Source organism: Coloeus monedula (genome assembly GCF_965178545.1).
Source record: "Coloeus monedula genome assembly, chromosome: 9".
In the NCBI taxonomy this organism is placed as follows: Eukaryota; Metazoa; Chordata; class Aves; order Passeriformes; family Corvidae; genus Coloeus; species Coloeus monedula.
The window spans coordinates 21,823,331-21,847,915 of NC_138789.1; the positions used below are offsets into that span (position 1 = coordinate 21,823,331).

Genomic DNA, 24,585 nt, shown 5'->3' on the forward strand with positions numbered 1-24,585 from the left:
GCCTGTGGTGCAGTCCTGCAGTCTGATCCCGTCTGTGTATGCAGGGTCCCTGTCCGAGTGGCTGGCTGATCACCCTGTCATGATTAACAACGTGTTGCCACTGGTGCTCCAAGCCTTGGGCAACCCCGAGCTCTCCATCTCCAGTGTCTCCACCCTGAAAAAGATCTGTCGGGAGTGCAAGTACGACCTGCCGCCTTATGCTGCCAACATTGTCGCTGTGTCACAGGTAGGAGCTGGATGCAGGTGGGCGTGATGGTGACCTGGGATGTGCTCTGTGCACACCCTTTCCTTTGCAAGGATCAGAGCAGGGGGACACAAAGAAGCAGCTCAGGGCATCTTGCTTGGTGCAGGAGATTTCTTGTCTGTTTTATTTGCAGGCCAATAAACCCATGTGGCAGGCCCTGTGTCCTGCTGTGAATGCAGAAACGGCAGGCAGTGACAGACACGACTACCAATGGGTCTGCTGGGGTTGCACTTGGCTGTGTGTCCTTTCCCTGGGGTTTTGTTTGCCTGTTGGGAGCAGCATCCTGCCAGCTGTGCACATGCCAGGCTGCTAGTGCCATGGCTGGGCATCTTGGGAGCCAGGCGCCCTGGTGTTCAAGCCTCTCCTTGGAGACTGAGCTGATCCCTGCAGCACTGGGGCAGCTTGTCCCATGTTTCTTCTTGGCTCTCAAGATTTGGGGCAAATAGGGCTCAGAGTCCCGAGGTACTAGGAGAAGGGCTGGACTTGGGCAAGCTGCCAGGATGTGCATGGGAGCAGAGATGTGAAGGACTCTTAAAAGCATCTCTGCTTTTAGAGCCTGGGGAACACTGTCACTGGAATAAGAAAACCCTGTCTGAGGTTGACTCCTTGAGCCATCCCGCTGCAGAGCCCATCCAAGCCAGGAGCTCCACTTGCTGGGTGGCTGAGTGGGCTGGCCTGGGGAGAAGAATTTTAGTCCTTGCCTGTGGCAGGTTATGGGGAGCACACGATGTTTATCTGTGCCCACACTGGTGTTAGTTGTCTTGACCTGTGTCAGTCCTACCTCCTGTTGTCAGCCCTGCCTCCTGGAATGGAAGGGCCTTTCTGCAGCACTCACCCTCCTTTTTTTCTCTCCCTTTCCCTTTGACAGGAGGTGTTGATGAAGCAGATTCACAAGGTAAGAGAGGCTGACTCACACTTCTGCTGGTTCTCCTTGCCCCCCATGCCCCCTTAGTCATGCTCAGCTGAGGACACAAGGCTGTCCCCAGAGGAGAGCTGAGCACTGCATCCACAGTGTGCAGGACCAGGAGAACCTGCTGGCTGCCTCTCACTGCGCTGCTGGGCTTCACTTCACCCACATAGGAGGGGGTTGTGCTGGGAGGGTACGTCCCCTAGAGAGGGAGGAGGAGGAGGCTTAACTCCAGCAGTTCTCAGACTCTCCAAACCCAAGGATACCAAGATGACAGGCATGTTTTCAGGAGGAAAAAGAAGGGAGATAAGTGTAGGAACTGAGCCCCAGCCTTGCCTGTGACTAGGACAGGGTGGCTGAGACAGGCTGTGCAAAGGATGGTGTGTCAAGGTAGGGTGAGTGATGCCAGCATGGAGATCTCTGGACACCAACTGGTCTTTCCTTGGCAGGTGCTGGGAAGAGGCCAGGTGTGCTGAGGCCAGAGCTCCTGTTCCCTGGGAACAGAAGCTGTTAGGGAGCTGTTCCCCTCTCCTGCAGTGAGATGCACCTAGAGGGACCCAGATAGAGCAGCTCAGGAGCTGCAGCACACCCGGCTGGGACCCTGGCAGCTGTCAGAGCATGGGCTGTGGGCTAGGCAGTGACCTGCCCTGTTGTGTCTTCTCTGCCCCAGACAAGCCAGTGCATGTGGCTGATGCAGGCTCTTGGTTTCCTGCTTTCTGCACTGCAAGTGGAAGAGATCCTGAAGAACCTGCACTCCCTGATCACCCCCTACATCCAGCAGCTGGAAAAGCTGGCTGACGAAACGGTGAGTGCCTGTGTGCTGCCTCCATCCAGAAGTGGTTTCTCCAGCTGGCTGTAGCCCTGGGGCTGCTGTGCTGAAGCAGCACTCTTAAGCATGGGCTCAAGGGAAAGTGCAGTGCAGGGAACCCCTCTCTGGCACTTTGCTGCTGCAGTTCTGTTCCTCAGCATCCCAAAGACATGACTATGATTGAGTAGTGCAGTCTGTGTCATACTTTGGCTTTCTTTTCCCTGGCAGCCCAATCCCTCCAACAGGCTGGCCATCATCCACATCCTGGGCCTGCTTTCCAACCTCTTCACCACCCTAGACATCAGCCACCACGATGACGACCATGAAAGCACCGAGGTCAAAAAACTGCCAGTGCAGCAAGGACCCAACCCAGTGAGTAGGGTGATAGCTCCGTGTTCTCTGCCACAGCTTGGCAAAAGCCTCACTACTCACTGCAGGAGAGGGGGGTTAATGGAGAATGCAGCATGTACCAGCAAGAGGGTAGTGCTAGTGTATTCCAGCTAAAATTGCTCCTTCAGCTCATCCCACCACTCTTGAGGTGGACAGAGGTGACTTGCCTCTTCGATGCCTCTTGGCTAGGTGCTGCTCTGGAGGATGGCCTGGGTGCTGCCTGCCAACTGTGAGCTGTGCCAGGCTGCTTCAGAAAAAAGTTGTCCAGCTTTGGAGAGGGGAGGTGGTGCCTGAAGGTTTGAGTCCAGGCCATGCTTAGTCTTGAATCTCCCCAGTGCCATGGGGGCCATTTCTCTTCAGTGTCTCTTGTTCCTTACAGGTGGTGGTGGTTCTGCAGCAAGTCTTCCAGCTCATACAGAAGGTTCTCAGCAAGTGGCTGAATGACGCCCAGGTGGTGGAGGTAACCAGGCTTCACCTGTATACTGCCTGCAGCTCTGCCTGTCCTTGCTGACCTGAGCTGGGGACAGCAAAGGACAGACTCTGGGTGATGGCCTGTGAGAGGGATGTCTTCCCGGGTTATCTGGACCAGTGCTGCTTGCTGTCACCAGCAGCATCAAGTCATTCTTGTCTGTCTTGTGCCTCCATCAGCTCTGCTTCTCTCCAGTAACTGAGGTCCTGCCATGAGCAGGGAGATGGGATCTACCCAACCTGTGTTCCCTAAGAGAACAGCTCTCACGTTCTGACCTGGACCTGTATCATCTGGTGTTTGTCCAGTTTGCTCAGTTCAGTAATGCCCATGTTCACTGTCCCACCAGCCATTTCTCCCTGGCCCTTGGGGAGCCTTCCTGCTGTGGTGGGAAGGGTGTTTCCTGGTCATTGGGAGCATCCTGTGCTGCAGGGCACGCCACCAGTACCAGAGCAGGTCTGAGCCCTCTGCCTGGCTGGTCCCTGTCCTCACTGCCAGCTCTTTCCTCCCCTGGGACCCATCCATTAAGCCCTGGGAGAGGTCTCCTGATGCCCATTGCTCATGCAGTCCCTCTTTTCCCACAGTCTGTCTGTGCCATATTTGAGAAGTCTGTGAAGACCCTCCTGGATGATTTTGCCCCCATGGTGCCTCAGCTGTGTGAGATGCTGGGGCAGATGTACAGCACCATACCCCAGGTCTCTGCCATTGAACTCACCCGGCAGGTATGGAACTGTGCTTGGGAGGCTGGGGGTGTGCAGGGCCAGCTGAAGCTTCAATCCTTCTCTCTCTTTGGCAGCTGGTTCACATCTTTGCCCACGAGCCTGCCCACTTCCCTCCCATCAAGGCCCTCTTCTTGCTCGTTACCTCAGTCACACTGACCCTGTTCCAGCAAGGTACGTAGGGTTAGCCCGTCTTCGCGCTGGGGCTGTTGTCAGGCTTTTGCATGCATGGAGTCTGGAGGCGTCTTACCAGGAATGGCTGTTTTCACTCCTAGCTAAGCTAATTGGGGCCATCTCTGTTTCTTGGATTCATCCCAACCCCTGGAAGGTGGGTACCTTCCCTGCAGGCAACAGAAGCAGGAAACCCCTGGGTGCTCTGGGCCTCTGTCCTGTTACAACAGCCCAGGCTGGGTATTGTGTGCTGCAGTGGTCAAGCTGGAATTGCAGTCCAGCTTGGAAGGGAGGCTATGCCCACAGGGAGATCCCAGGGCTTCTCCAGGGGCCAGCACTGCTTGTAGTGGCCTGAAATCAAGCCCCCGTATGAGCAGGAGAATGTGTGTGTGAACAGCTGGGAAATCACTTCTTCAGAGTCACTGGTGGCCACTGAGTCCCTGCTGTGATGCTGAGGATGCTGGAGTTCTCCTGCAGGGCGGGGGCCCCTCTTTGGCTAACTGCCCACCCTACAAAAAGTAAATGGAGTTAGAACAGGCTCCTTTGCACCATGGCTCCCCTCAGCATCTTGGTGACTTGCCCTGTGACAGGGACAAATGTACATTGGAGCTGCTGGCTCTCGTCCTTCAGCATTACCACAGGCGGCCCCCAAAGGGTCTTATCCTTTGCTCACAGCTGGGTGCCAGGTAGGGTGATGCTGTCCCCCAGTCAAGGCTCAGAGCTCTCTAGAGAGGTGGGGGGGAGACATGAGGAGCCCTGCTTCATCATCACGCCACGGTCCGAGCAAATCCCACTGTGCTGAGGTGTCACTGGGGTCAGTGACAAGCGAGCCAGGCTTCCTTGGATATCAGGTTCCCACTTGTGCCAGTGGCATGTGGATGTGTCTGTGCTGGAACCCTTTTGCCTCGGTGCTGGGGACGTGGCAATGCCTCTGAGCAGCAGCAGGGACATCTGCAGGAGGAAAGGGGGGGGGACAGAGCCCGAGCTGTGCCAACACTTGGATGTGAGCTTTGCTCAGGCAAGCACCTCTTCAGCTCGGTGTGTACCCAGGACTGTCCCCTTGGGTGGGGGGCCAGCTCTGAGCAGGGTGAGCCTCTTCTGCTGAGCCCACGTGTGGCAGGAGAAGGGGGGGATGCCTGAGCCTACAAAGGCCAAGATGCGAGTGTGCACAGTCAGATGCCAAGGTAGGGTGAGTGGTGCTGGCACAGAGACCTCTGGGCACTGAGCTGCTCTCTCCCATGAGGATGCTGGAGACCTCCAGGAGGATCCTGGACTCACCATCCTGGAGAGCATCTGGGAATGGGGTGGGAGGGTGTCTGTGCCAGGGTCTCCTGAGCAGCTGATGCTGGTGACAAGCATGTGCACGCCTGAGCCCAGACAGGCCTGTCAAGCATTTGCTGAGGTGTTGTCGTTCACTTGCAGTTACCTTCCAGGACCAAACAGTGCTCTGAAGACACCCGCTCAGTCCCCACAGTGCAAAAGCTATAATTCTCCTTGTGGAGATGGTGCCCAGCTAGCCCCTGCTCCTCCTTGTCTTCCTCCCCAAGGACATGAAGATCTCCTCCTTGGCTCTGCAGCACCCAGGTGCTAGCTGGAGACCCTGGGGCTTTAGACCCTTTCCTTTGCAGTTTCTTTCTGTTCTTGGGTTCTTCAAGTTTCATGATTTTTTGTATGTTTTGTTTCTTTAACTTGCTTCAAGCTGCTCATGTTGCCCATCCCCTTCCCCACACACCCCTCTTCCCTTACACTCCTGTTTTCACTTGTAAATTCTTTCTGTATCACATAACTATATGATGTTGAGTTGCTGTTTGTATGATTTTTCTCTTAAGTTACATCTTTATTATATTTTAGGGCCCAGGGATCATCCTGATATTGTTGATTCATTTATGCAACTCCTGGCACAGGTGTGTTTTAGTTTCTTATTCATTCACTTTCTGTTCTCTCTCTTTCTCTTTTTAATTCAATTTAAACCTATTTTTAGCTTTCTGTTGACAACGTTTTTTTTTCCTTTTAGTTGAATATCGAGTTTCTCCATCTGTTTCCGTGGAAGTTGAAAACAAAACATTCTCCTTTAGTTCTGGGTTCACACCATCCCCAGGGCAGTGCCCTCCTCTGTAGGGCAGCTCCAGCTCCCACCCCCTCACTGTGCTGAAGCTGGCATGGGGCGCTCGGTGCTGCTGCTGCTTCAGTCACCCTTGGGTGACAGACAAATTAGAGCATTGAGTGGATGTTTTCCAACCCATTTACCTGCCCTCTGATGGGTCCTCTGGAGCGGGGAGAGGCTGAGCTGGCTGCCTTGCCCAGGGGCCAGTGGGAGGAAGCCCCTGCCCTCAGGAGCAGGCAGCTGCCAGGGTTTGGCTCTGAGCAATGTGCTTGTGATGGCATCTGGATCTGGCAAGTGCCACATTGCCTCCTGCCCCAGCAGCCTCTCCGGGTGGTGGCAGTTCCTGTGCAGGAGCTGCTGGCTCGGCGGCGCACGGGGACAGTTTGCGTTGATGTGGCACAAGGGCTGCGGGCTGGCACGTGGGCTGGCACTTGTGTCACTGCTGGCAGTGGGCAGGCAGGGCCAGTGCTATGCTGTGTGTGTATATACACCTGCCCAGTGTGCTCCTCAGCCCCCTGTGGCCCTTAAGGGAGAAGCCCCAATGTCCTTGATGTACTCAGTGTCCCTGTCAGAGACGTGTTCCCTGCCCACCTACCCACAGGGTGGGTCTGTGGTGAGGAGGGGCCCGGCAGAGTTGCTTTCTGCTCTGTTTCTGTAGTGGTGAGACCTCTAATCACACATGCTGGACCAGTGGCTGTGCAGGAACATTCACCCAGGTTCCTCCCAGAGCTGTGGCAGTCCTACCCTTGCTGACAGCCCCAGAAGAGTGCCTGGCACATCCAGGTGCTAACCTGTCAGAACGCTCTGATCCTCCCATGGGTCTTGAGGGTTGGAATGGGCAAGGGGGCTGCACCTTACCTCCCCCAGGCAGGGTCTTCTCCTCACAGTTCTCACCATGATGCCCAGGTCCTGCTGAGACCCATTGCATCTCAAAGCCATATTGCAGCCTTTTCTTCCCTACTTTTCATCTTGAAAGATGTAACATAATCAAGGCAATCAGACTTCTGCTCTGCTTTTGGTTTTGGAAGCTGTGACCTTTTAAGAAGGGTTTTGAACATGATGGTAAGGTGGTAAATGGGATCTGTGCGTGAGGTTCTTGGTGGTGTCCTCATTGCTAGCAGGAGCTCAGTTTGAACACTGTGCCTAGTTCGGGACACAACATCTCTTTAGATTTATATCAAGAGACCACAGAGAAAAGCATCTGGGAAGATGGCCACCTTGTACGCATGGTGGGGAGGAAAAGCTGATGGGAGCCTGAGGAGCTGCATGAGTCTTGGAATGTGTAAAAGGTAATGTGCCAGTTGTAGGCAAAAAACCCTTTTCCGTTCTCCTTGAGTGGGACAATCAGTAATGGGAGGAAATCATGGTAAAGGATCCAGGTCTGGCAGTAGCAAGCCTTCCTAAGAGGGCAGGGAAGCACTGGAAGATCATATGGGGAGCTGTTGTTGCGTGGAGTTCTTGAAAGGACTCAACAAGCCCACTGCTCTTGGAGGGTAGGTAGAGGTGATCCTGCTGGGTGTAAGGCATTAGGCGACTCTGAAAGACTCTCCCAAGGTTACTTGTTGTTTCTTTGGAAAATACTGAATTTCTCTCTGGCTTGGGATCCTCCTCTGTGTCTGGACACAGAATATTTGTGCTTTCTTGGAGAGAAAAGTGCAACCACGCTGCACTTCAGTGGGGCGTACTGTGAGACCAAACACCGCCCACCCAGGGTGCTGGGAATCTGCTACACCCTATCCTTGTGGGCCGGGTCTGCAGGCAGTGCTGGGGCAATGTGCTGGCAGCTGGCCCTATCTCCTGTGTGTGGATCTCCAGACATCCTTCAGAGGCACTCCTGCAGGAGCAGCTCAGAGACATCTACCTACCTCTGTGGCTTCTCCATCTTGGATCACTGTGGGACATCTGACATCATGATGCCAACCTGACACCACATACTCAAGACCTGTTGTTTTCCTGGCCTTTGTATTCCTGAAACACCATGGAGAGCAAAGGATCCCATCCCTGTCCTCCCTCTTCACACACAACTCAAGGTTTCCTCTTCCTTGGCCTGACCTTTCTCACAGACTGATGATCTAGTGAGGTGCTTTAAAACCCATCAAGACTTGACCTTGGCGTCCCCAATTGATTCCTTGCTCTCAGGACTTTGAGAGCTGTCTGATGGCAGAGATAGGTCCAGCCTGTCCTCCTCCAGAGGACCATACTCTGCAGTGATGCTGTTGAGGATTTGTAGATAGGAGGATTAAACTCAGAGGGAACTGCAGATCTCTTCAGAGAGCTGTGTTTTCACCCAGCCTGCTCTGCCTGCAGACCCTTGTCAAAGTAATGCATCTTCCAGAGCAGCAGTGAATTTGGACCCAAGAGTATGTCAAGGTGGAGACTTCCCCACTTCCCTGACCACCTGTTTTTGTGGTTGATTACCTTGGTGGACTGTCCTGCCTTCTGATAACTCAGAAGAAGCTCATTATACCTGCATACCAGCGCTCTGTTGCCAGCACACAGGGAACCATCTCTCTGTGTCAAAGGATTCCTGCTGACTTTATCTTTGTTTGAGCTTGGTTGCAGCTCATGGAACTGCCCAGTTGTTGCAGCTGATCCTTTTGCCATAGTGTTAATTGGCTATCGACTCTTGACTGGCTGATCATGGGAGCCTGCTGGCTTAAACCAAATGACAAAATACTACTCAAAGCAAAGGATAAAATAACCAGTCTGCCATAGGGCTGCACAGAGCAGTGCCAGCATCCTTTTGTTCTCTGCTGCTCCCTCCTTCCTGAGCTGCATGCTGGGATCCGTGCAGAGCATCACTGCTGCAATGCCCAAGGTGAGCATCCCACCTGGAGGGTGTGGGGCTCAGTTCCACCCATGCAGCTGGAGCAGGACCACATGGGCACGGTGGCTGGGGCTTGCACCCAGGTCTGCATTGGCAAAATCAGGCAGGTTCTGAAGTTTGGGAACCAGTGGGTATCGTGTATGCTTCCGGTTGCAGGTAGGATTTTGGGGATTTCCAGCCTGCCTTACCTCATCCACACCCCACCCCAGCAGGGCTTCTCACTTGCACAGACCTTGGGAGTGCTTTGGTGACTTCCCCTGACAGATCCTTGGGGCAGTCTGGGTGAGCGGGGCCTCACCGGGCAGAAGATGCAGGATTGACCTGTGATGGTACAGACAGTGCCTGGCCAAGCACAGCCAGCTTCATCCCCCACCTCCCTCCCTTCTTGGGCTGGTCCAGGCTGCATGCAGCAGTCCTTGAGCTCTCCACGACACCTGCTCCAGTGAGACTCAGAGAACCCCATGGAGGACATGGGTTCAGCATGCCCTTGCTGAGGCTCACTGCTCCTGCCTAGCCAGCGTATGTGTCCTTTTCAAAGCAAGAGGCTCTGCTCTCCCAGCTGTGGGGTCTGGGAAGAGGAGGGGGTACTGGACACAACGGCTGTGTGTTCTGGAGAGCTGCAGGAACTGGTAGTGCAGTCCCTACTGTCCTCTGTCCATGGCAGGGCGTCCCTGCCATGCCTGTCTGCCTATTAAGAAATGGGCACAGAAGAAGAGCCTGCTCTGAAGACCTCTCTGGTGGTCTCCCAGCTGCTGTGGAGAAGAACACAACATTTCCTCTTGGAGAGCGAGTGCCTATCTCCATAGTGGCTGCTCATGCAGAGGATGTGGGGGGGACATTTGAAAGCATTTAAAGACCTGTCCCCATCCCAGAACATGTGAGCAGAGGTGCTCTGGCAGGAGATGGGAGAGATGGGCTGGCAATAAGAGGTCCTAGAGCTGGAGCAGGGTTCCTGGTGCTAGGAAAGAACAGCTGGACATACCTGGTGTTGGAAAAGAGAAGCTGGACCTACCTGGTGTTGCTTTCTTATGGGAGAAGCTCCACAGGGCCCCATCTTGTGGGGATAAAAAGCATCTCTCTTTACATTAGACATGTGCATGCGTACCCAGGTCTGCATTGGGCTTGCACTCTGCAAGGTGTCCTGTGGGAAGGAGCCCTCCCAATACTGGCATGATTTTCCCCATGGTACTGATGGAGTGAGGAGCAGATGCTGCAGTGGGTCTGCAGGAGAGCTTGGGGCACTCAGCCTGCAGTGGGTCTGGTTTGGCTGGGAGAAGCACCCTGCAGGTAGGTGGGAACCTGAGCCCATTGGAAGACTGGTGCCAAATGGAACACTTTTAGCATGCAGGACTCGGGTTAAAACCAGCCTCACAGACGGGCAGGGTAGAGGATCTTGCAGCTGAGTGGTTATCACAGGAGCCAGCTGCCCTTGAGCATGCTGCTGGGGGAAAGGCTCATGGTCCCTTCTCTGGAGCTCACAGTAGGGCCCAGCAGGGGTAGTCTCCTAGGGCTAAAACTACAACATCTCTTACAAGCATTTGTCCTGTATGGGGCCAGCTGGACAGCAGCAGCCTCGCTGAGTGGGTATGTTGCTAAACCATTGCCCAGCCAGCAGTTCACCTTCTGATATTGATGCCAGTTCTTCAGGAGGGATGGTGCACAGCCTGTATATACACACACAGGTATAACATGGCCCCTGATCGCCCCATGAAGCTCTCGGCTTGTATCCAGCAGGGAGCAGGTCCCTGCAATTGTGCCTCCTCCACCTGGTACAGTGATGCCTTCAGTGCCCAAAACTGAATCCTCTTTTGCAGTGCGTGGTAGAAAAGGTCAGAAAGGAGATGGGGTAACTCTGAAACCTGCTCCTCAGCTTCTTGTTTTCCAGCATCTGCACTGGGCAGATGGCTATGAACTTTCCCTAGAGAAGAAGGGATGGGAAATAAGTCTGTTTTGCTCCAGGTAGAGACCACAGGGGCAGATGGCTGTGTGTCCTGAGAGCTGTTGATTGAGAGCTGTCCCTGCTTTTATCCCTGGGAGAAGGCTCAGAGGGCAGCAGTGGCCCCACACACAGCTCACCCCAAGGGCTGCCTGCCCTGGTGTGCTGCTCTCTGAGCTCCAGGCACACAGCTGGGCCACTCCAGTGCTATGGCTGCTGTCCCTGGTGTTGCAGTGGCAGCAGGGCAGGAGGCATGGCTGCCATTCCCAGTGCTTTTCTGCAGCAGTGGGTATGGTGGTCAGGAGATTGATTTGGCTGCCTAATATAGTAGGGCTCACTGAGGCAGGTTGGAAACACTTCCCATGGAGTGGAAGGTGCAAGCTGAAACATTTCCACCCAGTAACTGCTCAGTGCCAGCACCAGGGGGACCAAGTCACTGCACAAGGTGCCACAGCTCAGGGTGTTTCCAGCAGCAGTGCCTGAGCTGCACAGAGGCTGGTGGAATCACTGTGTGGCATTAAAAAACCCAAGCTTTCTTGATCTCAGACTTGCTGCTCAGTAACTGCCAAGAAATGTTGGCATCTCACTGTTGTCTGGTGCAGTCTGGGGCTACTGCTTGAACCAGTTGCAGTGACCCAAGGGATGCCAGCATCTTCAGGAGAGAAGCAAAGCACACAGGTGGCTGGTCTCTGCTGAGCCCTGCATGGCTGCCCTTGTCCTGGGAGCGGTGCTGCTGCCTGATCTGCTCTGATGGGACAGGAGCCCTCTGTGTCCGAGTGTTTGCACATCACTGCGGCACCTATCCTCAGGTTCTGGGGTCAGTGGATCCTGGGTGTAGCGAACTGCCTGGCTGTTTGAATGATATTCTTGGGGAGGGGTAAAGTGATGGTTTCCTGCTGTACTGTGTGAAACTGCCGGTTGCTGTGGGTGTGCCCAGGTAAGTGTGTGTCCAGGCAGAGGCTGTCTGGGGCACCGGGTTCCTTGGAGGCTTCCTGGCTGCCTCTACAGTGCTGGGTTCATGCTACCTGTCTGTGTGCCTTGCAGGCTCTGAAAAGGAAGCCAGACCTCTTCCTGTGTAGCAACCTGGATGTCAAAGCAGTGTTTCAGTGTGGTGAGTACCATGGGCATTGGCATGTGCTCTAAATCACTCTGAGGAGAAGCCAGCCTGCTCCTCCTGTAGAGCTGGGCACAAAACAGCCAAGGGGTGGGGACCACAGGGATGATTTGGGATGGCAAGGGAGTTTTCTGGTTGCTAATCTGAATGATTTTTGCCTGCAGGTGTCCTTTCTCTCAAGTTTCCCGAGGCCCCAACAGTCAAAGCATCCTGTGGCTTTTTTGTGAGTATGATGCCATCATGAAGTCCTGAGAGCTGGGAAGGCCGGAGTGGGGCTGAGGTTGGGCACGGGTGCTGCAGTGTGGAGCCTGTGCTGGCACTGAGCAGGCCTGGACTCTGTGTTGCAGACGGAGCTGCTGCCCCGCTGTGGAGAGATCGCCCCGGTGGGACAGGTCGTGCATGAGAACGGCAAAGCGCTGCTGCAGGCAGTGCTGGAGGTGAGAGACGCTGGACTGCAGGCTCCCCAGGCAGTATTGGGCTCTATTCCTGAGCAGCATCCCTATGGAGCCAAGGGGCAGAGAGCCCAGCAGTATGGATGGGAACAGGGGGGTGACAACGTGGGCTCAGCATGTTGTGTGCTCTGTGGCAGGGCATCGGTGGCCAGGCTTCCCGCAGTCTCATGGATCACTTCGCAGAAATCCTCTTTGCCTTGAACAAGCACTGCTTCAGCCTCCTGAGCGTCTGGATCAAGGAGGCCATGCAGCAGGATGGCTTCCCCTCGGCCCGAGTCACTCCAGAGCAGAAAGAAAACTTCAGCCAGCAGATCCTTAGGTTTGTGTGCCACTTGCCCTGGCAGCTGTGCCCCACATTCCCACAGGGTGGGAATGACCCCCCTGCATGGCGCAGTGCAGCGCTCCTACTTCATGTTTGTTCCCTCCCTCTGTCTTAGCAGAGAGCGTGTGAACAAGCGGCGAGTGAAGGAGATGGTGAAGGAGTTCACCTTGTTGTGCCGAGGGCTGCATGGTACAGAATACACAGCAGACTACTGAGCACCTGGCCAGGACCACGGACGATTTGCCTGGACCAGCTCTTCCCCACAAGGAAAAGCCCCCCATCCTCCCTGCCCTGCTGCAGTACGGCTCATAGAATAACCCTCCACCTAGAATTAACCCACTCGGGACACTCCTCAGCTAGATTTGGTGGCCGCATCTCCGTGTCAGCATCTTTGTTTCCCCCAGCATGCTCCCTCCTCGCAGGGGACAGGAGTGCTGGCTGCAGGAGGCGGTGGCGGGGCAGGGGAAGCCTGGGCAGGACTGCCCCAGCATGGGTGCTCTGTCCCCGGGCTACCAGCCCTCCCCAGCCCTTCCCCATGGGTGCCCATGCCCCGCAGCGGGGAGGCTGCCCTGTGCCTGCAGCAGTGGCTGGCTGGGCAGGGGGAATTTGCCCCCTGCTTGTTTGTACGTGTGGTTGGGAGGGGGGAGGCCCTGCACCTAATTATATTAAGAATATTTCTATGTTGTGGCTGTCATTATTGCAGTGCCCAGGCTTTGCCTGCCTCTTGCCTCTGGGGAGTAACCCTGTGGAGAGTGTTAAATCAAGGCTGGGATGCCTCACTGTCTCCCTGGCTTTGGGAGGGATGGCAAAAAAGTGTGTCCTGCTTGCCCAGCATGGAGCCCTGCCTCACATAAGAGGGGCCAGGCTCCACCCCTGCCAAACACAGGGTCCTTCCTGCAGCACAGGATGAGTGCACCCCATTCCCATTCGTAAGAGCACCTGAGGGGCTTGCTTGTGCTCAGAGACCCCTGCCCTTGCCTTAGTGCCCCAGCCCAGCCTGTGCTTTCATTGTTGAAGGTCCTAGTTCTGGTTTTCTGTTCTCTCATGCTGGTCGTAGCTGACACACATGGCTTTGCTCCCCACAGGGGCACCATGATACGTTTTTCACTTTAGGACAGCTGGTATCACCCATCTATGCTCCTCAGCCCGTGTTTTATTCTAAAAACCAGTTCAATCACAAATCCTCTTCAGCTTTAGTTAGCAGCAATAGTCCACAAAAGCCTCGACTCCCAGCACTGTCAGCTCTTGCAAAGTTGTGACCTTTCCCTGTAGGCACAAAGCTGCCCTGGATGGAGAAGCCCTTGGAGACTGGGTCTGGGCCAAGTGCCTGTCTCTCCTGGCCCTGCTGCTGCCCTGGCCATGAGCCTCAGGGTGCCACAGGCATTCCCCAACACACATGCAACTCCTGCTCTCCCACTGCTGTACTGTGGACCCAAGGCTGCATCCAGCAAGGGGCTAGCTGGCAGCAGGTCCAGCACCCAGTGGGAGGCAATGCCTGGGCCCCCACATGCCCCCACTCCTGGTTGGATGCCAACACTGCTGAATCAGGGTTGCTCACACCCTTCATCCTCATAGGCAATGGCAATCCCTCGTCGGCCCTGCACAGCCTTGGAGACGGGGGTCTGTCCCAGCTGCTGCTCCAGGCCCCGCCAGCTGCGCGACTCCAGGAAGGAGGCTGGGGGGAGAGAGAAAGGAATTGTTACTGGGAGCAGGAAGGTGGCACTGCCCCTGCACCAGGGCTCAGCCCCACATGAAACCAACACAAACCTGCAGGGCTGATCTCTGCGAGCGCCCGTGTCTGGTCCCTGCAGGCCAGGGTGGTGCTGGGGGGCAGCTGGGAGGTCGGGGGGTCACAGAGATGGGTAGCCCGCATCTTCCCCGTGATCAGCGAGACGTCGGGAACAGCCTCCGCTGCGGGAACAGCCGGTGGGAGCTCAACGTGCGCACAGGCACCTGCCAGGAAATGCTAACGTTAGCCTGGTCCATCTATCCTGGAGCAACTGCAGCCTACAGGCAGGGCAGCTGGGCGGGATATGCCCTGGGAGGGTGTTGGGCAGCTGTCTCTAGCTATTACCAGGCAGCAGGTCTCGGAAGTCTGTGAGGTAGTTCCCTGTCCACTCACGGGCTGGGTTGCAGGCCAGCTCCAGCTCATAGGGGGTCACAACAGGTCGGTAGAAGTCACTGGAGTCCAGGAGGGAGTTCTGAGCACAGGCCACCAGGACGAAGACATCCACCTCCAGGAAGTTGGCCAGCTTGGCGGGATTGGGCTTCCCCACAGCCAGGGTGTAGCTGCGCTTTCCAGCCCGGCACAGCAGCTCCCGGAGGTGCTGCAGCACGGTCAGGTAGCCCGCCACACCAAGGGTGCCCACCAGGATGCCCACCACACTGGCATCCCGGGCCCGCTCCACCAGGTACAGGCGGCGCATCAGGGCCCGGTTGACGTTGAGGGTCTCACGGCGGCCGCAGCCGGTGACGGGGCTGAAGGAGCTGAAGGGGCAGCGGTTCCAGGTCAGCATGAAGCTGGTGAGGGCGAGGCCCTCAGCTCCCACATAGAACATGGCATAGTCCTGCAGCCCTCCAGCAGCCTCCACCAAGAACTGGCGACCAAACTTCCGCTCCTCCCCAGGTGCTGCGGGGCCAGGAAGGTCTCCACACACCAGCCTGGAGAAGATGATATTGGGGTACTCGGGACGCAGTTGCTGCTCCAGCTCACCTGAAGGAAGAGAGGAGTGAGAACAAAACTTGACCACAGTCCTGACATGGAGAAGGTGCAATAGATCAGGGGAGAAGACAGAAATCAAAGCTGCCAAAGTCTGGGGAATGAATGCCTGCTTGGTCTCAAGCTGGCAGCTCTCCAGAGCTCAGAGCAGTCCCAGTGCCCCCCTCCCTGCCCCAGAGCACTCACCCATCGCATGGGCATAGACCACATCGCTCAGCACCACCACACGGCTCTGCCGCTCGGGGTAGAGCTCCCGGAACGCCTCTGTGCAGCGCCCAATGTCCAGGGGCTGCTGCCCGAAGATGTGCAGCACCGGGAGCTTTCTGCAGGGGCTGAGGCAGGCTGGGCCGTAGTGCAGCACTGCCTCAGCACCCACGTGCTCGGCAGCCACTTCATCCACGCAGCAGCTGTGAGGAGAACCCGGTGTCAGATGGGCTCTGCAGCATGGAGCTCTCCCTCCTCCCTGGCACTGCCCCATTCCTGCCTGCAGGGGAACCCCAGGACACCCTGCACAGCCCCACACCGACCTGCCGTACGTGGTGTCTCCTAACACGTACATCTCCGCCCCGGTTGCTGCCTCCATCCGCGCTGCCACTTCCACTGCGTCTGCCAGGAGCTCGTCAGGGAACTGCAGGGCGACCTGGGGAGAACAAAGGGCGAGACAGATGGGGAATGAGACACTGGGAAGGGTAAGATGAAGGGACAGAAGGGGATAGAATGGATAGAATGTACCCTCAGCAAGTTCGCTGATGATATGAAACTGGGGGGAGTAGCTGATACACCTGAAGGCTGTGCCATTCAGAGGGACCTTTATAGGCTGGAGAATTAAGCAGACAGAAACCTAATGAGGGTCAACAAGGGCAAGTGTAGGGTACTGCACCTGGGGAGGAATAACCCCAACTAGCAGCACAGGCTGGGGGCTGACCTACTAGAGAGCAGTTCTGCAGACAAGGACCTGGGAGTCCTGGTGGGTGACAAGTTGACCATGAGCTGGCAGGGCCCTTACAGCCAGGAGGGCCAATGAGATCCTGGAGTGCATCAGGAAGAGTGTGGCCAGCAGGCTGAGAGATATGATCCTGCCCTTCTGCTTGGCCTTGGTGAGGCACATCAGGAGTACTGTCTCCAGTTCTGGGCTCCTCAGTATAAGAAAGACAAAGAGCTACTGAAGAGGGTCCAGCAGAGGCCCCAAAGATGATGAGGGGTCTGGGACATCTCTCTTATGAGGAGAGACTGTGGGAGCTGGGCCTGTTTAGTCTAGAGAAGACTGAGAGGAGATCTGTTTTGGTTTAGGAATGACGCTCCCACTGAGCCTCTCCAAACCACGCTGCCACTCGCTTGCCCCCCCTCCTTTTCCTCCTGCAGCGGGATGGAGGGGAGAATCAGAGGCACAAAGGGTAAAGATCACAGGTCAAGATCACAACCATTTACTGGAAACAGCAAATTAAATAAAAAAACCAACGCTAACAGCAACAGTGTTATTAACAGTGTACAAGAGACAACTCACACACGAGTGCTTGATGCAGGGCTCTGACAATCCCTGACCGTGCCACACTACGGGACCCGGGAAGGACCCTGTCCCTGTCCCCAGAAAAGGATGTGAGGTGGTACAGAACAACCTCTGGGTCCTGGCCATGCCCCCTCCTGGCTACTGCAAAAATTAACCCTGTCCTGCCTGGAAGCAGGGCAGGATCTCATTAACGCGTATAAATATCTCAAAGGTGGGTGCCAACAGGACAGTGCCAGACTCTTCAGTGGTGTCCAGCAACAGGACAGAGGAAGGAGCAATGGCCATAAACTAAAACACAAGAAGTTCCACCTCAAAGTGAGGAAGAACACTTTACGCTGAGGGTAGCAGAGCACTGGAACAGCTGTCCAGAGAAGTCGTGGAGTCTCCGTCACTGGGGACATTGCAAACGCGTCTGGACGCGTTGCTGTGTAACCTGCTCTGGTGACCCTGTCTTGGCAAGCGGGTTGGACTGGATGATCTCCAGACACCCTTCCAACCCTAACAATCCTGTGAGGCACCGGGAGAGGGGGCGGCGCGCAGCCCCCGGCCGGCTCCATCCTCGCTCCCACTCACCTTACGGAACCCGCCATCCCGTACGAAAGCGGCGGCCCGCCCCATCTCGTAGAAGCCGTCGAGGTCGCCCCGCGGTGCCGCCGCCACGGCCGCGCGCAGCTCCCGCCGCAGCGCGGCCTCCCCGTCGCTGCTGAAGGCCGCGGCCATGGCGGCACGCGAGACCCTGCGCCCGCTTCCGGGCTGCGGAGCGGCGCTGGCCAATAGGAGCTCGGCTCTGCCCTCCCCGCCGCCAGAAGTCCCGCCCACAAGAGGGCGGAGAAGGGGAGTGCAGCCAATGGAAAGCGGTGTTCTCGCGATGCATTATGGTGTATGTAGTTTTCCCGCCACCGTCAAACCAGGCAGCCAATAAGCGAGCGCGGTGGCACCGGTGGCGTTACGCCACTTCCGTCCGGGCGCTGCAATTCCGGTCACGTGCCGCGCGCGGGTCAGGTGACCCGGCCCGATCCGCTCCCGCCGCGCCGCCCGGTCTCGCCGCCGCCGCCATGACGGGGCTCGCCCTGCTCTACTCGGGGCTCGGCCTCGCCTTCTGGACCACGCTGCTGGGCGTCGGTCAGCGCCGGGAGGAGAGGGAGCGCGCGGGGCCGCGGAGGCGGGGGGGGGGGGGGGGGGGGGTCACGGAGCCGCGCTGCGGAGCTCAGCCGTGGGGCAGGAGGGGTCTCCGGGCCCGAGGGGAGGCTGCGGTTCGTGCCTGTGCCCGTGCTGGCTGCTCCCTTTCTCGAGAGGGTTGCTCTGATGTGCAAAAGGAAGGCGGGGGTTGAGGGGTGCAGCGTTGTCAGGCCTCCGGTTGCCGCGGTGCTCCCCAGGGCTGGTCTGTGGTCTACGGCACGACCGGGAGCGCTGTTGTGGGGCTCTCCAGCCTGGGCATCACTCCTCGGGGCTTGCAGCGGCTCCCTCGGAGCCCCCAGCGGTGCCGTGTAACTCCCAGTCGCTGTTGGATGTGCAGCTTTCAGCGCTCTGAGCCTGTCTGGCACGAGCAGTTGATTTGCTTCTCTGCGTGCAAGAGCAGAAAGGTGCTGGTGCCCGTCAGGGGTCGTGCTTGGATTTGGTAGATTAGGGGAGGTAAAGGCAGGAGGAGCCTGGTCGTTCAGACTGTGGTGGTTGATGTCTCTCGGCTGGAGAGATCGCCTTGCTTTGCCAAGCTGCAGCAGCAAGAGAGAACGTGCAAGTTCGGATGATTGTGGAGCTGCTGCGTGGCCGTGTTGCAGCTCATGGCAGCCCACGCTCTGCTGCTGAAAGCGTTGGGCTTTTGGAGGATGAGTTTAATGTCCCTGGGCCAGCAGGTAGATTTTGCTCTGGGGCTGCTGGTTATTTTCTCTTAGCACAGAGTGAAGTGACCACAAACCAGGTGGAGGCTGGGAGACCTTGGCTTTTGATTCAGTGTTTGGGTTAGGGGAGAGAATGAGTCAGAAGTGAAGGGTGTCTCACTCCCTCGTGTTTCCAGGGCTTGGTGAACCCAGTGTGGGCCCAGAGCTGCCTCACTGGGCACTCTGAATCATGTGGCTCACACCAGTGCAGATGCACACACTGTGAATGTGAGACTGTCAGAAAATCTCACTGAGCTGAGCCCAGTTGCTCTTAACTTCCTCTGCCCTGTTGCAATCTCTTTTTGAGGAAGACATGAGCAAGAAGTGGTCTTGCTCTGTGCAGTGTTGCAGCAGTGTCTCTTAGTGCTTTCTCTCTTTGTCCTGAGCCCTTATTTGATCCTCCAGTCCTGCTGCCCTATCTTCTGTCCTTCTGGCTTCAGGGCTGGAAGTCAGAGCTCACAGGAAAGTGTCCTTTACCCTGTTTCTTTTGCATATGAATCTAAGGTTACACCTGCTCTTGAGATGAAAGGTGCCTTGAGGATCTGCCCTGAGCTGGTTGTAGCTCTTCCTTACCACTTCTGGGAAGTGGAGGCAGCTGAAGCTGGCTGGGTTCGGTTCCTGCTCTGACAGCTAAGCAGCAAAGCCAAAACACAAGTCACAGGCTGGCTGGCCCCAACACTAGAGATCATCCTTGAAGGTTGCCAGATGTGCAGGCTGGGTTGTGGCTTTCCTGTGCATTCCCTGGCTGTGGTGGCACCATTCCTCATTCTTGTGTGTTGCTACAGGGGAGGGGGGCACCCCAGTTCTGTGGCAGGAAGAGTGAGCAGCATTACCACCTGCCATTATGGGGCTCGCTGGCTTGCCTGACAGTGCTTGTGTGCTCTCCTGGTGAGTGGGGTGCAGAGACCTGAGCTGCATGTGGAGGGGTGAGCACACAAGAAAGATGGGGACATCCCTGCTACGAGGGTTTCCCTACACTGAGGCAGCGCTGAGGCGTTCCAGTGGGATGAGTTGTCTTGGCTGTGCGCAGGGAAGGGCTTCTCCAACCTGGGGGGCATGGTCCTGCCCCCATATTTCTGCTGGGCATGTTGCCAACACCCCCTACCTCCAGGCTGTGACTCTGGGGTGGGAGTAGTGGGGCACGTGCAGTGACCTCTTTGCTGCATTTGAGCATTTCAGAAGTCTCCCATTTCCTCTTTTCCCAACCGTGTGCAGGGTCAGCATCACAGACACTGGTTCCAGTCAGATATGATAGACCTGTCCCTTCACCCTCGCTGTCTGGCATGGAGCACACAGTGCCTGTGCTTATCTGTTCCTTAGGGCTGGGTCACCCTCCCTTTTCCAGCAAAGAGCAAGTGTCTTTTCTGGTCTGCAGCCGTGTTTCCCACTCAGGAGCTCAGAGTTAGGCAGGGTTTCGGTGCAAGCACCTCTGCGTGTGCCTGCGCTGTGCAGGGATGTGGCTCTTGGCTGTGGCTCCAGGTGGGAGATGAGTGCAGCAGGGCAAGCCATCCTTGGAAAGGAAGGGCTTTTTTGAGTTTCTCAGGGCAGTGCTTTGGTGTGTCCTGCCTGTGTTGGAGTATAAATTTATCTGGAAATTACCCTGGGGAAAATGCTGAGGACAGCGGTCGTGTCTTGAACCCACAGCCTTGCAAAGGGTGTGTTGGAGGAAAGCTGGAGCTTCTGGTGTTGCTGGGCTCCTGGGATGCAACACAAACGCTGATGGGATGGTGATGTAGCAGCATGTGATGGTCAGTCAGGGCACAGCCTCGCTCCTCTTGTCCCTCCTGTGGCAGGGAAGAGCTCACAGCTGGTTCCCTGGAGCTGTGGCTCTCCAGCAGAGCTGAGCCATTGGAGAGCCACTGTGGAGACTGTGCTAGGGCACATGGCTATGGATTGCCCTTGAGACCCTGTAGCTCAGCATGGTCTGTGAGTGCTCAGCAGGGCCAGGGAAAATGGGTGTGACAACAACCTCGGTCATTTTCTGGGCAAGACTGGGATGGGGCCTGACAGTATCGCAGTTCCAGGCTGTTTGTCCTGTACTGATGTGGAAGTGTTGGGATCACGGGGGTAGGATTTGGAGGGGACACCCTGCACCACACTCTGCATGCCTGAGCCAGTGTTCCCAGTAACCCTCCTTCATGCTGTGCTGTGCTCCTGGGCCTTTGCCTCGGTGCTTTGCAGGTGGGGAGGAACCAGCAGTGCTGGATCCAGCTGGTGCCTCCCTGGAGGTTTCCATCTTGTTCTTGCTTTCCAGGGATCTGCTACACGATATTTGACCTGGGCTTCCGCTTTGATGTGGCTTGGTGAGTTCCCTGTAAACATGGGCATCCTCAGGGCTGTGTGAGGAGGCAGGCAGTGCTGGCAGTGCCTCCCAGGAGTAGCACTTGCTTTTGAGTGATGAGCAGTGGTCACTACATCGTAGGAGAACAAGAGCTACAGTGAGCAGGGCCTCTGCTCCCCAGGAGGTGGGATGGATGCAGCCCATGTGTTCCTATGGCTGGCTCCGTACGAGATCCTGGTGCAGCTATTGCTGCTCTGCCCTCCATGTCTCTGAGTCCAGGCTTCTGGTTCACAGTGAGGGTTTGGGAGGAAGATCTTGATCAATGCAGGTGAGGGTCCTGTGTTTCTGCCTGGCAGAAGAGGTTCTCATGTCCCACTCTCTGGCTGCCCAACACATCTTGGGCTTCATAATTTGGTGCAGGGGTACCTGTTTTGGGGTAGGCTGTGTGGTGTGACTATGGGGACTCAGCCTCTGTGCTAACTCAGGACACTTCTTCCTCTCCAGGTTTCTGACAGAGACCTCACCCTACATGTGGTCCAACCTGGGCATTGGCTTGGCCATCTCCCTGTCTGTGGTGGGAGCTGCCTGGTGAGTGGGACTGGCTCTTCAGCATTCTCCTGCTGTCCCACCTTGGTAGCTGTGTATACACTGCAGTTTTCCCACAGCAGAGCAGGGGTAGAACAATGTGTACATGTAGGGCTGTGGGTCACCACAGCAGTGGGACTGAATTGCGGGGCCACTGGGGGGTCTGGGTGGACCAGCTGACAGGCAGCAGTGGCAGTGGAAAGACAGGGAAGTCTCTGGAAGCTGTGCCCCTGGAGCCCAGGCTGTCCAGTGGTGACTCTTGAGCCCCAGCAGTTCTGCTGGTATAGGTGGTGGAGTCTGGGGCCACTCCTACCCCAGAAGTGGCTAGGCTGAGTGTTCAGTGGCCCCCAGCTGCATGCCTGATTCTTTGCTCAGCTGAAAGATTCTGGTTTCTGTATAGAATTCTGTGAGTGCCAGACCTTCCACCAACCACCCTTGTCTGCTACAGGGGGATTTACATCACAGGCTCCAGCATCATTGGTGGTGGAGTCAAAGCCCCACGGATCAAAACAAAGAATCTGGTGAGGTAAGTACAGACCTGGGGTTAGTTCTCGTGCTGCACCTCAGTGAGGCAGCACTGTGAAGAGGCTTCTGTCTGCTCTCTAGCTGGGTGCTGCTGGCAGACTGTTCCTTGCTGAGCTGCTGATGCTGTTTGCTTTCAAAACAAAGAGTCCTAAAGGAGCCAGAGTGGTGCTTTGAAGGGTCACTGTGTGATATCACGCTGTGAATGAGCCCAGTGTGTTCAAAACAAACACCCTGAGATCACACATCCTGCCTAGGCAAGGGTTGTCCTTGCACAACCCTTCCACAAGGAGCAGAAAGGGGCTGGTGAAGGGCAGGGCTCCCTAGGCCTGCTTCCCCCAGGATCCTTGCAGCTTACACAGGTGCCCCAGCACAACCAGCATCCAGCCTTTGTGTTTAGCAGCTCCCCCTAGTTTGAAAGGAAAGCAGTGGGTAGCTTCCCATATGGCTGTGAAGGGGTCTGCCTGGCTGGGCATGAAGTGGCAGGGGCTCCTTGGGGTGGGGTCTTTCCCCTGGGACACTCTGGTCAGACTGACTTAGATGCTGTGCTCAGGCTTTGCCTTTCTCCCACAGCATCATTTTCTGCGAGGCCGTGGCCATCTACGGGATCATCATGGCAATAGTCATCAGTAACATGGCTGAGGTACGGGAGCACCTGGGCTGCCCTGCCATCCCTGTGCCGGCCTCGGGAGCATGGTGGGGATGGGCAGCTGGTCATGGGCCAGTGTTGTGAGTGGTAGCTCTGTGGGGACTTGAACACTGTTGTGCCTCTGGGAGCCCCTGGACTGGTGGTCTGTGTAGTGATCCTTGCCTGTGATGAATAGAGGCTGGGAGAGCACACACAAGGCAGATGCCATGAAGCCAGCCTGTCATGGAGTCAGGGACCAGCTATGGCTGAAATGTGGCTGCCTCGTGCTGTATCAGGGATAGGTACCTTTTCCAGAGACCACAGACTTGTCACTAATCCAGGTCCTGTGCTTTCTCTCAGCCTTTCAATGGAGTCACCCCAGAAGAGATTGGAGCCAGGAACTACCATGCAGGTAAGAACTGCTGGGTCCCTGGTGCTGTTGCTGTGAGCACTGCCGCACCCTGGCCCCCACCCTCTGACCTACTCATGGCCTGCTGCTGGTGTCTGAAGGACATGTGACTCTTCTGCCGAAAGGCAGCTTTTTACTTACCTTCTCGAGGTCCTTCTGCACCCAGTGGGCTGTGCTGCCCAGCAGCAGCACTGCTCCTCCCCTGGGTGGCAGCCGGTTGCTGTCCCTTGCTGGCCTGGCACTGCAGGAGCTGGGGCACAACCTCGGAGCAGTCCTGCTCCCCAAACAGGGCGGTTCTGGGGCTTGGCAGCTCCAGGTCTTCTGTCACCTCGAGGAAGAGCTTCTGCAGCATGTCATGGATGCAGGTGGAAGGGGGTTACCCCCTGCTCTTGCAATGTTCCTCTCTCACAGGTTTCTCCATGTTTGGAGCTGGTCTGACTGTGGGTTTATGCAATCTCTTCTGTGGGGTCTGTGTGGGCATCGTGGGCAGCGGGGCTGCCCTGGCTGATGCCCAGAATCCCAGCCTCTTCGTCAAGATCCTGATCGTGGAAATCTTTGGCAGTGCCATAGGGTTGTTCGGGGTCATCGTTGCTATCCTGCAGGTACCTGCTTCCTGAGGCCACCAGGCCTACGTGAGCACAAGGTTTCTGTCACCCTGGATGCTCTCCAACCCCAGGGAGACACAACGGGGCTTCAACGCAATCTTCTGCACTGGGATGGGGAGGCTGCTTACAAGGTTTGGGGTGGCACAGCTCTTCCCACAGCATACTGTGCATATTTGTAATATTGTGAACCCTTTTGATGGCCCCTCTGTCACTGAGGGTGTCACCTTGGGTGCACCTTGTGTGATGCTCATGTCTTACCAGTGGGACTGATAAGCTGTCTGCACCTTCTGGATGGTCCTGGAGTGCTTGGGTGGGACTGGGGTGCTGAGCTGGGGTTTGTGGGCCACAGTCTAACCTGTCTTCTTTCTTTCTTTCTAGACATCTAGAGTAAAAATGGGCTGAGCCCTCTTGCACTTCCAGCCCACCCCAAGAGGTTCTGTATATACTTATTTAATGTTTCTATACTTGATTGGGGTGGGAGATTCCTGGCGTCGGGAGCAGGAGCCTGACTGCGTAGAGCCCCGTCCTGCAGATCAATCGGCCCCTCGGAAGAAACAAATTTCTCTGTGTGAATTCTGCCCCCAGCAGCCTGGCCCAGCCCGTGGGGCCCTGCTGCTGCCCATCCCCAGTGTGTAGAATCGACCATCAGTGCAATTCTGTGTCAGTGAAATAAATATGGTTCTTGTCCAAGGATGCAGCTCTTGCTCTGCCTTGTGCATGCCAGGGAGGTTTGCAGGGAGCAAGTGCTGGTTTGGGCTTCCCCAGTGCTCAGATATTCCTGTGCCTCTGGCAGAACCCCTGTCCTGTTCCAGGAGCCTGGCGGTGTCCTGCCTGTGTGGGGTTAATTCTGTTGCCTGCTCAGACTGCAAGAGCCACCCAGCCTGGGCTGTGCGAACACGGAGCTGTGCCTTGCTGCCTGGAGCAGGTACGAGGCTGTTGGAACGGGCAGCAGGCAGCTCCAAGTTGTCTCTGCCAGGCTCCTAGCAGCCCAA

General features: G+C 56.4%; 3 protein-coding genes across 5 annotated transcripts in view; 2 read left to right on the top strand and 1 right to left on the bottom strand.

The window, feature by feature from the left end:
• Nucleotides 1–13,140, top strand: part of IPO13 (importin 13) — a 31,598-nt gene extending 18,458 nt beyond the window's left edge. The window contains exons 8-20 of one of the 2 annotated variants that reach the window (XM_082287137.1): nt 45–226; nt 1,113–1,139; nt 1,822–1,956; nt 2,188–2,331; nt 2,729–2,809; nt 3,400–3,537; nt 3,612–3,708; nt 5,557–5,609; nt 11,617–11,683; nt 11,851–11,909; nt 12,034–12,123; nt 12,276–12,457; nt 12,576–13,140. In XM_082287137.1, coding sequence (XP_082143263.1) covers nt 45–226; nt 1,113–1,139; nt 1,822–1,956; nt 2,188–2,331; nt 2,729–2,809; nt 3,400–3,537; nt 3,612–3,708; nt 5,557–5,609; nt 11,617–11,683; nt 11,851–11,909; nt 12,034–12,123; nt 12,276–12,457; nt 12,576–12,675 — 1,355 coding nt within the window. In that variant the 3' untranslated portion in view covers nt 12,676–13,140. The remainder of the gene's footprint in view (nt 1–44; nt 227–1,112; nt 1,140–1,821; nt 1,957–2,187; nt 2,332–2,728; nt 2,810–3,399; nt 3,538–3,611; nt 3,709–5,556; nt 5,610–11,616; nt 11,684–11,850; nt 11,910–12,033; nt 12,124–12,275; nt 12,458–12,575) is intronic. The other variant, XM_082287138.1, reaches the window with a different exon arrangement.
• A 463-nt stretch (nt 13,141–13,603) lies between these two features.
• On the bottom strand, nt 13,604–17,419 carry DPH2 (diphthamide biosynthesis 2). Of its 2 annotated transcripts, none has more exons than XM_082287488.1 (6): nt 17,260–17,419; nt 15,707–15,819; nt 15,366–15,586; nt 14,583–15,173; nt 14,228–14,413; nt 13,604–14,135 (listed from the first exon to the last, which is right to left on the bottom strand). In XM_082287488.1, the coding sequence occupies exons 1-6, from the start codon at nt 17,404–17,406 to the stop codon at nt 14,005–14,007; spliced, it is 1,389 nt and encodes a 462-aa protein (XP_082143614.1). In that variant the 5' UTR covers nt 17,407–17,419; the 3' UTR covers nt 13,604–14,004. The 2 variants fall into 2 exon arrangements, with proteins under 2 accessions (XP_082143614.1, XP_082143613.1); XM_082287487.1 differs by having other exon boundaries at nt 14,535–15,173.
• A 256-nt stretch (nt 17,420–17,675) lies between these two features.
• ATP6V0B (ATPase H+ transporting V0 subunit b) lies at nt 17,676–24,286 on the top strand. Its single transcript, XM_082287037.1, has 8 exons — nt 17,676–17,808; nt 20,818–20,866; nt 21,349–21,432; nt 21,878–21,955; nt 22,525–22,594; nt 22,940–22,991; nt 23,400–23,590; nt 23,972–24,286. Exons 1-8 carry the CDS (start codon nt 17,742–17,744, stop codon nt 23,993–23,995), a joined length of 615 nt encoding a protein of 204 aa, XP_082143163.1. The 5' UTR covers nt 17,676–17,741; the 3' UTR covers nt 23,996–24,286.
• Nucleotides 24,287–24,585: the final 299 nt, after the last annotated feature.

Coding starts and splice junctions, on each gene's coding strand:
- DPH2 (XM_082287487.1), bottom strand. CDS start 17,406: ATGGCCGCGGCCTTCAGCAGCGACGGGGAGGCCGCGCTGCGGCGGGAG. Junction 15,587..15,706: donor GGAGACACCACGTACGGCAG/GTCGGTGTGGGG, acceptor TTCTCCTCACAG/CTGCTGCGTGGATGAAGTGG. Junction 15,174..15,365: donor GGTCTATGCCCATGCGATGG/GTGAGTGCTCTG, acceptor CTCTTCCTTCAG/GTGAGCTGGAGCAGCAACTG.
- ATP6V0B (XM_082287037.1), top strand. CDS start 17,742: ATGACGGGGCTCGCCCTGCTCTACTCGGGGCTCGGCCTCGCCTTCTGG. Junction 21,433..21,877: donor TCTGTGGTGGGAGCTGCCTG/GTGAGTGGGACT, acceptor TGTCTGCTACAG/GGGGATTTACATCACAGGCT. Junction 23,591..23,971: donor TCATCGTTGCTATCCTGCAG/GTACCTGCTTCC, acceptor CTTTCTTTCTAG/ACATCTAGAGTAAAAATGGG.